General features: G+C 33.8%; 1 protein-coding gene and 1 non-coding gene across 3 annotated transcripts in view; one reads left to right on the plus strand and one right to left on the minus strand.

The window, feature by feature from the left end:
- Positions 1 to 12,499, plus strand: part of LOC127851323 (collagen alpha-1(I) chain-like) — a 50,738-nt gene extending 38,239 nt beyond the window's left edge. For both annotated transcript variants that reach the window (XM_052385030.1, XM_052385031.1), the window contains exons 19-26: positions 848 to 883; positions 1,067 to 1,111; positions 1,798 to 1,851; positions 3,187 to 3,276; positions 7,788 to 7,841; positions 9,733 to 9,816; positions 10,622 to 10,691; positions 12,012 to 12,499. In XM_052385030.1, the coding sequence (XP_052240990.1) occupies positions 848 to 883; positions 1,067 to 1,111; positions 1,798 to 1,851; positions 3,187 to 3,276; positions 7,788 to 7,841; positions 9,733 to 9,816; positions 10,622 to 10,663 (405 nt within the window). In that variant the 3' untranslated portion in view covers positions 10,664 to 10,691; positions 12,012 to 12,499. The remainder of the gene's footprint in view (positions 1 to 847; positions 884 to 1,066; positions 1,112 to 1,797; positions 1,852 to 3,186; positions 3,277 to 7,787; positions 7,842 to 9,732; positions 9,817 to 10,621; positions 10,692 to 12,011) is intronic.
- On the minus strand, positions 8,234 to 8,308 carry Trnat-ugu (transfer RNA threonine (anticodon UGU)). Its single transcript has one exon. It is a non-coding gene; the product is annotated as a tRNA-Thr (tRNA).

Genomic DNA, 12,499 nt, shown 5'->3' on the forward strand with positions numbered 1-12,499 from the left:
TCTAAAAATTAATGTTAACATTATTGTATCCTGTCGTATTAATTACATTTTACCCTGCCGTTTTATTGTACGAGCAAAATCTAGTTCAAGTCTTTCGCAAATGGAATGTTGTATGTGTGTATGTTCCGTGCAAATCACGTTACCATTTCATAAATAAATACCTCTCAAATATGAAAGGACTCTTAAGAACATGAATAATACTTGTTAGACGAAGAAGAAAGTGTTTATAATAACCTCGCTAACGTATATACAGGGTTAACTCAAACCATGGCCCAAATCATGCCTAACGCCAAGATATATAAGTCTTGCTTTTGGAAAACAGGGCTTAATGCATTTGCGTAGTGTCGTCTCAGATAAAGCCTCTTCAGTCCGCACAGGCTAATCAGAGACGACACATAACCTTAACTGGATTATTGTAATGAAGAGGCTTTCTTTTAACGAAATATACCATTACAGCAGAACGTGTCGTGACTGATATACCATTACAGCAGAACGTGTCGTGACTGATATACCATTACAGCAGAACGTGTCGTGACTGATACCACTACAGCAGAACGTGTCGTGACTGATACCATTACAGCAGAACGTGTCGTGACTGATACCATTACAGCAGAACGTGTCGTGACTGATACCATTACAGCAGAATGTGTCGTGACTGATACTATTACAGCAGAACGTGTCGTGACTAATACCACTACAGCAGAACGTGTCGTCACTGATATACCGATGCGGACGTCTTGGGTTCATCTAAGACGACACTTCCCGCACATTCATTAAGCCCCGTTTTCCCAGAACTAGACTCATATATGTTAGTGCACGTATTGTGATGAGTTCGATCATATTTCAGGGAGAACGTGGTTGGGTGGGTGCTAAAGGTGAGCCGGTAAGTGCAGTCTCAATCTTGTTAAGATGATAATAATAATTCATACGAGATGATCCAGTTATATTTAAACAGTTATTATGTTTGCTATATTTTTGTGAAAGTGCACTTCATTGTTACCAATACTATGCGTTGCATTCTTTTGAATGTATTGTCTTTAGTTATTAACGTTCCTGTTGATTTCAGGGCTTTAAAGGCAGCGATGGTGACTTCGGACCAATGGGTTTGCCGGTAAGTCATTTGCTCTTTTTTCGTTACCTGGTCGCCCTGGATTGTTTTCGTTTTGGCACTGTCACCTCACCTTCCACACCGGAGATAGTCCTAGACATATTGATGCACAGGAGCACCATTAGTTAGAAACGTTGTGAGCAAAGCATGGCACCGTTGTGCATTACTGGATGTGCATTTGAGTCACGTGCGATATCTTTCACGCCTTCACTTTATATATATTGTGTTTCCACTATTAAATTGAGTCTATCCACATAAGAAATCAAGAAGCTTTGTCAAAGAGCTCAAATACGTTAACATTTGACAAAAAATCACACATTACATAATTTTATTATGCCATTGTTTATACATTTTTATATAATAACACTTAGTTGGGTTTCATTGAGTTGTATGACGTTTTGTATTCAATATTACACGTAATGCCACATTCACTGAATATTGCATACAATGTTTTAATTATTATTAGATAATACGGTTGTTAAATATCAGCAATTAACGCTGATAATCGAAAGTCACTTGTTTGTCTTGTCATTAGTATTCATCTTTTCTGGTTTGCAGTTTTCTTACCTTTTATCAAATAAACCCTATACAATCAGTTTCAATCCGTAACTCCATGATAAATAGCAGTAGCACCTCCGCACCTCCACTTTGCTAGTCCATTTTGTAGCCATGTTGTTGTGCTCCCACAGGGGACAGAGGGCCCTAGAGGCGCCCCGGGCTCCACTGGGGAACCCGGCCCTATGGTAAGCCCTGTATTACGAAGAATGCACGTAGAATGACTGCCGTGCCTTGTTAGTGATAGCTCAATTGGTCGTTGTCGTTGTCGGCTCATGGACTTCTGCTTCTTAAGAGTATCCTGATTGCTCTTATGTATACTTCAATGTACCCCGGGTACAGAATATGCGTTTACAAGCACCGGCAATACACTGGTGTACTTTTTATTATATGTGTCGTTACCCGGGTACAAAGTAGTATACTTTAGAGTACCGGGGTACTTTTAGGTATTACCTGAGCCGAGAACGGCCATTCAAGCGTTAGTGATCGTTTTTTGATGGTTACCTGGACATATGTGATAACATAAATATACCCAGAACATCCGGATGACAACAGCATATCTCATAAAGAGGTCTGCTACTAAGAGTTATTTTGTGTCGACGTTTTGGGAAAATAAGTAAAAAATGAGTTTAAATATACATAAAATGTCAATAGACAATCTTTCATTTTGAAAATTTCATTAAAACATTTATGTCAATAAACAATCAGAGTTCTCAAATTGTCATGTTTATGTATACGTATTTGTATGTGCCTTGAATGTGATGTTTGCTGTTACGCAAATTGTGCTTCAATTATCGAAAATATACATATTTTGGCATGCACATGTTAAGCTTTTTTATTGAGACCCTATTGTGTACTTTCTTTGAATGACGTCAATCATTGTGACATTTTGTTATAAAGCTTAAATATTTCTTGTTTTGACAACTTTAATATCTCCATGTTAGTGTGCTGAGTTGTTAATGTGCTTTTTTTGTTTTCAGGAAGTTGCGACTACACATTTGATTTGTATTTTGATAAATGAGTATTCATCCGCTAATATCATTGCTTCTGTATACTATGCTACCGTTGTTTGCATGCAAAAAGATATAAATAATAATAATACTGAACAATTAACAACACATGTTTCAAATATATACGTATTATTTATTTAAATGTAGCAAATTTTACCTAATTAAACTGGTATGTGCTTACAACGTAATAACATTAAATAAAGATACAAAATTAGTAATGTACGTCTTTATTGCACATCAGCCTTTTATGTGTGAATACACAAATTAAGTAAATATGTTTCCATAAAGTTAGACATAAATATTACATGGATGACATTTTATTGTATAATTATGTATAGAAAAACAGTTTTAATTTATGTAAATATTTATTGAAATTTCGTATTTCATTAAGAAACATTTTAAAATTGCCAGTTGTTTATCATAGAAAGTTTTCAACATTGTTCAATAAAAATATCTCCGAAAACACAAACTATGTCTTGCACATACTCATCATTCACGCCTGTTAAATTTCAGGGTCCACCTGGTCCCCCGGGCCCCGGATCCGCGGGGCTGACTGAGGACTGCAAGTGTGAGAAGGGAGAAAAGGGAGACAAAGGAGTTATTGTAAGTGGCATAAGAATCATAAAAAGTGTGTGTTACTTGTATTATTTTTAGATCATGTGTAATACTTGTATTATTATAATTATATCATTTGTAGTACTTGTTGTAATGTTATATTATTTGCAGTACTACTATTAGTATAACTATAGGCACACAAAAGATTGCAATTTACTTAACTTCCTATTTGTATGAGTATTAACATATGTACTCTTAATGTAAAAGGGCTAAATAACAAAGACAAACGCACTAAAATTTTCAAATGGTTAGACGAAAAAAAAATAACATAATTCTTTTACAGAAAAGTCACCTAACAACTACCTTAGCACAAACATTGAAAAATGAATGGGACGGAGATATTTATCTAAGTGGACAACATACAAATAAACAAGGCATCGCTTTTCTGATCAAAAGTAATACAGAAATAACAGTAGATAATTTTAACGAAATAATAGTTGGCAGACAAGCAAGTATAGATGTAAAAATACACGAAACACAATAAACATTAATAAACGTTTACGGCCCCAACATAGATGAATCCAAATTTTACGAAACATTACAATCCTATATAATAAGTAACCAAGATAAAAATATTATAGTCGGAGGTAATTTCAATATTTTTCTTAACCCAATGTTAGATAAAAGAAATGGAAATCTTCATGCTCACTCAAAAAATAGAAACATTTTGAATAATATTATTGAAAACTACAATTTAATAGACATATGGCGTACAATTAATCCGAATGAAAGAAAATTCACCTGGCACTCAAATACAAAACCCACAATATTTTGCAGATTAGACTACTTTTTAATATCTGAGTCACTTTGCAATATTATCGACACATGCAACATAAAACCAGGATTTATGACTGATCACTCGCTAGTTGAACTAAAACTGCATAAAATACAACATGAAAGAGGCCCAGGGTACTTTAAACTTAATAATAGCATCTTATTAGATACACAATATCAAACACAAATAAAACAGGAAATAACTGATAAAGTTCAAAATAACAAAGATGCAAATCCAAACCCCTTATGGGAAATAATTAAAGGCAATATACGTAACACAACAATAAGATACACGTCATTTAAACAAAAAGAAACACACAAACTTGAACATGAAACCATAAAAATCATTGAAACACTTGAAAAACAGTTGCATGAAACAAACACAAATGATACCACCGCAATTGAAAATGAAATTGCTTAAAAAAAAACAAATATTAGAAGGAATCTATCATACACACCTCAATGGCATAATACTTCGAGCACGGGCACAGCATGTTGAACACAATGAAAAAAATACAAAATACTTTGCAAACATTGAAAAACGTAGAAGCGAACAAAAAACTGTGCCCAAACTAGTTGTCAATGGCAAAGACATAACAAATAGAAATCAAATACTAGAAGAACAACGCGCATTCTTCGAAACGCTCTATAAACGAAAGAATGTCGAAACTAACACCCTGTTTAAAAATACACATCATGCTTTAAATGAAGAGGAAAAACAAGTTTGTGACGGATTACTATCAGAATATGAATGTGGACTGGCTCTTAAAGAAATGCAAAATAACAAAAGTCCGGGATCTGATGGCATCACTACCGAGTTTTATAAAATATTTTGGAACGATATAAAAACACATTTAACTAATTCACTAAATTATTCATTTAACAAAGGAAGTCTAACAACACTTCAAAAACAAAGTATAATATCACTCATTCCAAAACCTGGAAAAAAATTAGAATCCCTGTCAAACTGGCGCCCGATTAGTTTATTGAACAATGATTATAAAATAGCAACTAAAAGATGGCAAACAGAATTAAAAAAATATTACCATCAGTCATTTCAAGAACTCAATCCGGTTTCATAAAAGGACGTTACATTGGTGAAAACGTTCGTCTTATACAAGAATGCATTAACTATTTCAACAATTCAAATAATTCTGGTCTAATATTCTTTGCAGACTTTGAAAAGGCATTCGATTCACTTGATCACTCGTTTATGTTCGCGTGCTTAGAAAATATGAACTTTGGTGATAGTCTCATTAAATGGGTAAAACTGTTCTATACCGACATTAACAGTATAATTACTAACAATGGCTTCTTCTCAAACAGCTTTAACATTGAACGAGGGGTTCGACAAGGGTGTCCACTTTCATCATCTCTATTTATTATATGCATCGAGTATCTATCACATCATATCCAATCAAATAAACATATAAATGGCATATCAATAGAACCTGACGAAGAAATAAAACAGTCCCTATTTGCTGACGATGCAACTTATTTTTTAAATGACAATTACGATTCTTTCCATAACCTAATAGAGACACTAACCCTTTTCGGAATGACATCGGGTCTTAAACTTCACAAAAGTAAATGTACTGTGCTACGAGTAGTTTAATTAAAACAAAGTAATGTCCATTATAAAAAAGACACGAAATTTAACTGGACATCCGATGAAGCCACCACGTTAGGAATTACGTTTACAAATAATGAAAATGATACAATTCTAAAAAACATACTGCCTAAATTACAAAAAATTAAAAACTGCTTAAAATCATGGCAACACCGTAAACTTACACTAATCGGAAAAAAACACAGTATTAAAAACGTTTGCACTTCCTTAATTAATTTATGTATTAACAGTTCTCCCAAATCCACCAAATGACATTATAAAAGATATAAAGTCAACAATATTTAATTTCGTATGGGACGATAAACCTGACAAAATTAAACGAACTCAGTTGATTCAATCCGTAGAAAATGGAGGTATCAAATTAACGAATATTGAATCATTCGTGAATGCAATCAAATGAAGCTGGATTAAAAGATACTTAGATAGTACCAATACGAGTAAATGGAAACTATTCTACCAGAAGATTTTAAAAAAATATGGCGATTCCTTACTTTTTGAATGTAACATCAGCAATAATATCTTACATGAAATTTCAAAAGAAAACATATTTCTATCTAATGTTCTATCAGCATGGAGTAATTTTACTCATAATCTAGAAACCCAAACTAATAGTAAAACTATTTTATGGAACAATAAAGACATTACTTCAAACAATAAGACGTTTTTCTATAAAGATTGGTTTGAACGAAGCATAAAATACGTCGACCAACTATACGACTACAGAATCAAGGACTTCTACTCCTTTGATAATATATGTTACATATACGGAATACCCTCAAGTAATTTCCTGAGGTACTACACATTAATAAAAAACATACCCATACATATTAAATCAATAATCAATACAAATAACACACCATGTACTCAAACAACATTTTTAGAAAACATACTTGCAAGACAAAACAAAACGAACAAAATATTTTACACACTACAAATTAAAAACCCTATAGAAAACTCCAAAATCCAAAATAAATGGCAAGTGCTTTTTCGAGAACAAGAACTTAATTGGAAACACATATTTATCATGCCATATAAAGCAACTATCGATAGCACACTGAGAAATTTTCAATATAAATACGTCCATAGAATTATAGCTATAAATAAACATCTCTTTAAATGCAAATTATCTAACTCTAATTTATGTGACTTCTGCGGTGAAAACATCGAAACTATAGAACATCTTTTTTGGGAGTGCAAACACATCCAGCCTATTTGGAACCAGTTAGCATCCTTTCTTGAACAACAACAACTAAGCGTTAAACTATCCTATTTAGAGGTAAGTTTCGGAATTAACTCGTTTAAATCCTTTGAAGGTAATAATATTCTGAATTTTATTCTTATATTGATGAAATATTTTATCTTTAACATGAAGTGCAGAAAACAAATACCAAATTTTAATTGTTTTATCCATAGTCTTAAACTTAAAATCCAGACTGAGAAAGAAATAGCCCTCAGTAATGACAAATTGCAGATCTTTAATCAAAAATGGAATCGAATAAAATTCTCATAATGCTTGTCCACTTATATACTATTCACTCTTTTTTTAAGTTATCTTTTAAAAATATTTTTTAGTATTATTGTTTTTGTTTTGTTTTCAATTTAATAAGATCATTAATAATATAACACATACTGTTGTCATAGATCGAAATGTCTCACATCAAGGTCTAAAACTTTATCAGGCATAGTTTTTGTATACTTTGTTAGAACCATTGTTTGCAAATAGAAAAAAACATGTAATTATGTATACAATATATGCTTTATAATGAATAAAAAAAAATAGTATAACTATAACTTTACTGAATTTAAATGTCTTTTCATAGGCTCAAACATCCATGGTTTGCTGTACCGTGCTAATACAGTACACAGTAAATCAACAGAACCTCCATCAAGAGTGAAATACTTATTCTTATACACTGCAAGACCATAACTTTAAACATATTAAATTATTAAAAACTGGGATCAACGGCTTTGAGCGGTCTATGATAGCATTTAGGGTTTAATGTCTGAGTGTGTGACCTGTTCATTATTTGAATACTGTCAAGATTCGTCACTTGAGTAAATATATTTAATGCAAATCCCAATTGCTCGTTTACAGGGCAAGCGTGGAAAGCGAGGTCGAAAGGGCGATAAAGGAGAACATGGGGACCCGGTAAGTATTGCTTACTTCTGTCTTTCCAACGTCAATAATAGATGCGGACAAAACGTATTTGTAAAGCGTATAGAAGATTTCGAGTTTTAGTTATCAACAGCGCATAAGAGAGGTAATATAACTCTCTACATACAGATTGTTAACAATTTATAAGCCCCCAACCAGTTCCCCCTGATGGGACAATATGCCATGGGACTTCCGTATGGCATGTATATCCGTCAGTTCATTCTTCGAACTTGGCCGTCCGTTCGATAGTCCGCACTACTTGTTCCTGCGATTTCTCAAATAGTAGGCCCCTCACCCTAAAGAAGTCCCCTACAGTTTCACCAGATGAGACTTAATCCGATCAAACTTACGTAGGTGATGTATGTGTCGCCGGGTGGTGAAAAGTGTGCAGCCAGTCCGGGACTCGAACCCGGGACACCTCGCTTACAGGGCGAATGCTCTTCCGACTGAGCTAACCGGGCCGCCACACATCTTTCCACCAATCCCGTTTAAATTCGGTACCGTGACATTCTGCCAAGTTGGAATTCGTCCTCGAATGCGAGACAGAGAATAGTATAGAACTGATCTCGACGAACCCACGGGCAAGTTCTATGAAGAACTGCAAGTGTCACGTTCCCCCTTTGGGCGCCATTGTCGCCGGGTGGTGAAAAGTGTGCAGCCAGACGGGGACTCGAACCCGGGACACCTCGCTTATAGGGCGAGTGCTCTCCCGACTGAGCTAACCGGGCCGCCACACATCTTTCCACCAATCCCGCTTTAATTTGGTACCGTGACATAAGCTCGTCATTTCATTCTTCTTTTTGTACGTCCATCCGTTTGGCCACAAAACGTGTTATATTTCTCTAAAAGTACTTAAGATACCGTGATAAAACGAGATATACTTTTAAATGGCGATGCACGGAGTAATGCGGTAATCTAAATTATTCTATACAACATCTCGCAACAGATGAGACTAGCTTTAGATGAGTTATGCGCTTTGCATTAACGTATATTGAACTGAACAAACAATTACCGGAAACTTAATTTCTCACCTTATGATTCGTTCTTCAAAACTTCAGAATTGCTATGTGTTGTGTCCGTTCGTTTTAATAAACGCGTGTTACATAAATGCGCATTACGTAATATGTAATAACACGACATTTTGAGCGCGGGAACAACTCAACCTAAATACCAATCACCACACAGTTTTGACTTCACACGTCTAAAATAGATTGTATACATTGCGTGAACATCGCACAATATAGCGCGGTTATAGTCATGACGTTGAAGATGAAGGCACGGACTAACGTGCACATTGTATGCAACATCCTGTATGACCTTATCTGAATTCACGTCTTAAGCTGTACCTGTTTAATGTGTTCTATAAGCAGTCCATAACCTGGCCGCATTTTAAAGGGGCTTTATCAAAATATTTTTGTGTTTTTAATGTCATAGAATATTTTTTACAAACAAAAGTATACTGTTTCGAAAAAGTTAGCATACTTACTATATCGAGACCAAATATGTTGCCTTCATCGGCATTCTTATCCGGAACATTTGTGATCAATGTGGCGCGCTGCCAATGGACCTTTCGGAGTTTCTAATCTAAAAAGAGCGTACTTTAAACAAAATATTCGTAATACACATTTTATTTCAATGTATCGCTTTTTATTTTTATATCGATTTATTTTACTATCGATGTCGATACGAAACTAAACATAACGCCGCCCTTTTAAGTCATTTTTATTGTGCTTGTTTGAGTCTTTTTCAATGTCACTTTTTTTTAAATGTTAATTTTGAAAACCTGTGAAAACTCTGTGAAAAAAAGTCACTTTGATGATTTTAATTTGATTAAGTGACATTTCCTGAATTAAGTGAGGTACAAGGTTTGAACATGTCTCTGTAGGGAACACCAGGTTTAGATGCCCCGTGTCCGCTAGGCAAAGATGGGTTACCCATTCCAGGGTGCTATTATGAAATACCTGACAAGGTACATTGGTGTTAGTCTTGCAGCATGTACTTAATTTTGTAGCATAGCATGAATCTTCGATTGTTTGTAGTTTTTGCATGGGTAATCCTGATTTTAATGTTATGTCTATTTCACTTATATTGACTTGTTGTTGTGGATTTTTCATATTGCACTGGTTAAACCTATCAATCAAACATCACGTTATGTTTTTAAATAAAGGTAACTAGTTCTCGTGAGATTTTCTCGAACTTATTCATTTGTTTTTGTGTCGTTTTTTTCATGATCTGTTACTAGCAAACATCTACTTATATATACTTCACTAGAAAACATGGTTTGAATTTTCTTTCTGGTAAAAAATCTTCAAAATATCCTTAACTTCAATATACAGTTTGAATTTTTGGGAAAACGGTGCTTAAATGGTGTGACTTTCAACCTCATATACATCCCTGGAACAGTCGTTAACCGGGTTGTTTAAAAGTACATAATAAAGAGGCATTGTACACTTGAACAGTCAATACAATATGCAGCATAAAGTCATGTACACAATGTTTTTTATACAGTTAAATACATAGCAATCAGCATGCTTTGCCTGTATAATTGTATTATGTTTTTGTTCATGCAAAACTTTGAACTTACTATCTCATTGTTTTTAATAGGTTAGTTAACGGTATGTGCTAGTTCACACGAAAAACATTTGAATAACTTTTTAAAATTACTACAGCATGCGCAAGCAATTTCCTTCACTCAGATTAGTGGGTTTATAAGAGACCCTCCGAAATTCCGACGCATGAGTAATCCATCTGCTTCTAATTTCCGTTTCCGCTAGGACATGGCACCAGTCTTCGATGGGAAACTTGGGATTCCATAACATCAAAATCTGCATGTTTTCAACAATTGTAAGCGACACTTTGATTTTGTGTGCAGCTTACTTGAGATGTCCTTATGTTGTTAAGTCAGCCTTGGGCAAGTTTTGTGATCTTTTGTCCGTCGTCTGTCATCCGTTAGTTCTTTAAGCTATGAGCGCGTTAGAGGTCACACTTATTGTTCAATTTTTGTGCAAGTTTGTTAGTATAATGGGTCAAATTATGTCACGACCGAGTTTAAACGATGTGGGCAACGTGGGCTAAGAAGACCAAGATGGAAAAAGTCTTGTGAAAATTTAAGAATAATGAATAAAGCGAAGTTTAGCTTTCGCCACCGCTATCAATCTATAACTTGGTCAAAACAATAATATATCTCGGCCAAGTAAGAAAATGGTGCCGCTCCATTAAATACATGGTCACCATTGCCAGGGACCATTTTCCAAATATTAATATAGAAAAGGCTTAGGGGCAACTTTGAAGTATCTTTTTGCCCAATAAATGTTTAACTTGAGCGGGTTTGTTTATTCAACTGAATTTTGTCAAATGGAAGTATAAAAAATATGTTAGGATCTCAATAAAAAAAAGAAAGCCAGTGGAATATTATCTTTATTCGCCATTTTGTTTATCTGTTCATAAATATACTTCCATATTTCATAACAAACATATTTGAAGCTGCGTTTTATTAAAAGGCTTTATAACTGTATATTGTATCTCAGATGAGCGACTGGGGCCATGTTGGCTATCGTGTTGGCTCTTTTAAAAAATGGACATATTGCCTGACTTATTTAATATTGTACAAGTGCATGTCTTGCTATAGTTGGATTATTGACAACAGGCTTGTCCCCGTGCTTTCATTATGTGTTTGGTTTCATATAGTTAAATATATAGTCATATGAGAAGCATTTTCAGAATATTAATTCATTCTATGTAGAAATAAAGTGGTTTAATTATATATATAATGACATTTTGACTAAGACATGTATTATTTCAATTGTTGTTATTTCCTACGCATACTCATTTCGAATCCAAGTTAAGGATTTCCCGACCTAGCCTTACATGCCCCGATCTTTTGTCAGATGTTTATTTGATATGCATTTCTTTAAAAATTCAATCTATTAAAATGTAATCATATTTTACATTCGGAAAAGGGCTGCACCTAATATATTTTCAATATTTGAACAGGTTTATAATCTTCATATACAATTCAAAAATATGCAGAAAACACTAACTATATTTAAAATATAAATCATGCAACTCATTCAACTTATACATTTGTAATCATGTCACCTGAAAGAAACAATTTAAATTTGTAATTTGAATTCATAATCTAAGATTGCGTTTCCTTGTTTTCAGAGTCCATAGGCCGTCTACCCATTCTTTCTTGACGAGATATTTCCAGCATCAATAGACTTTACAAAATGGCATTGCAATTGAACAGTTCATTGAAGGATTTTAAATCTTTAAACACTTTTAAGAATTAAACACATCTTAAGAAATAAATTTAAGAGTGATGCGATGTTAAATAAAACAAAAAAATAAAATGATTACTTCTCGATTTTAATTATACCTGATTTTTTTTTATTATTCCAAAATGTGCTCTGAATCGTAAATATAAAACTATTAGCTATATACAAGTATGTACATACATGTGTATCACCAATTTGTCTTAAGTAAATTTGATTAAAATAATTGTTATGATCTTGTTATGTCAATGTATATATGGTGTACATTAATTGGCCCGCAGGGGCGTCTTTCATACATATGTGTTTATAATGAAAGGTGGCAGATAAACCATGTGTTTGTATTTTGCATTTGACTACATATAAACTATTTTGTTTTTA

Source organism: Dreissena polymorpha, chromosome 11 (genome assembly GCF_020536995.1).
Source record: "Dreissena polymorpha isolate Duluth1 chromosome 11, UMN_Dpol_1.0, whole genome shotgun sequence".
NCBI lineage: Eukaryota > Metazoa > Mollusca > Bivalvia > Myida > Dreissenidae > Dreissena > Dreissena polymorpha.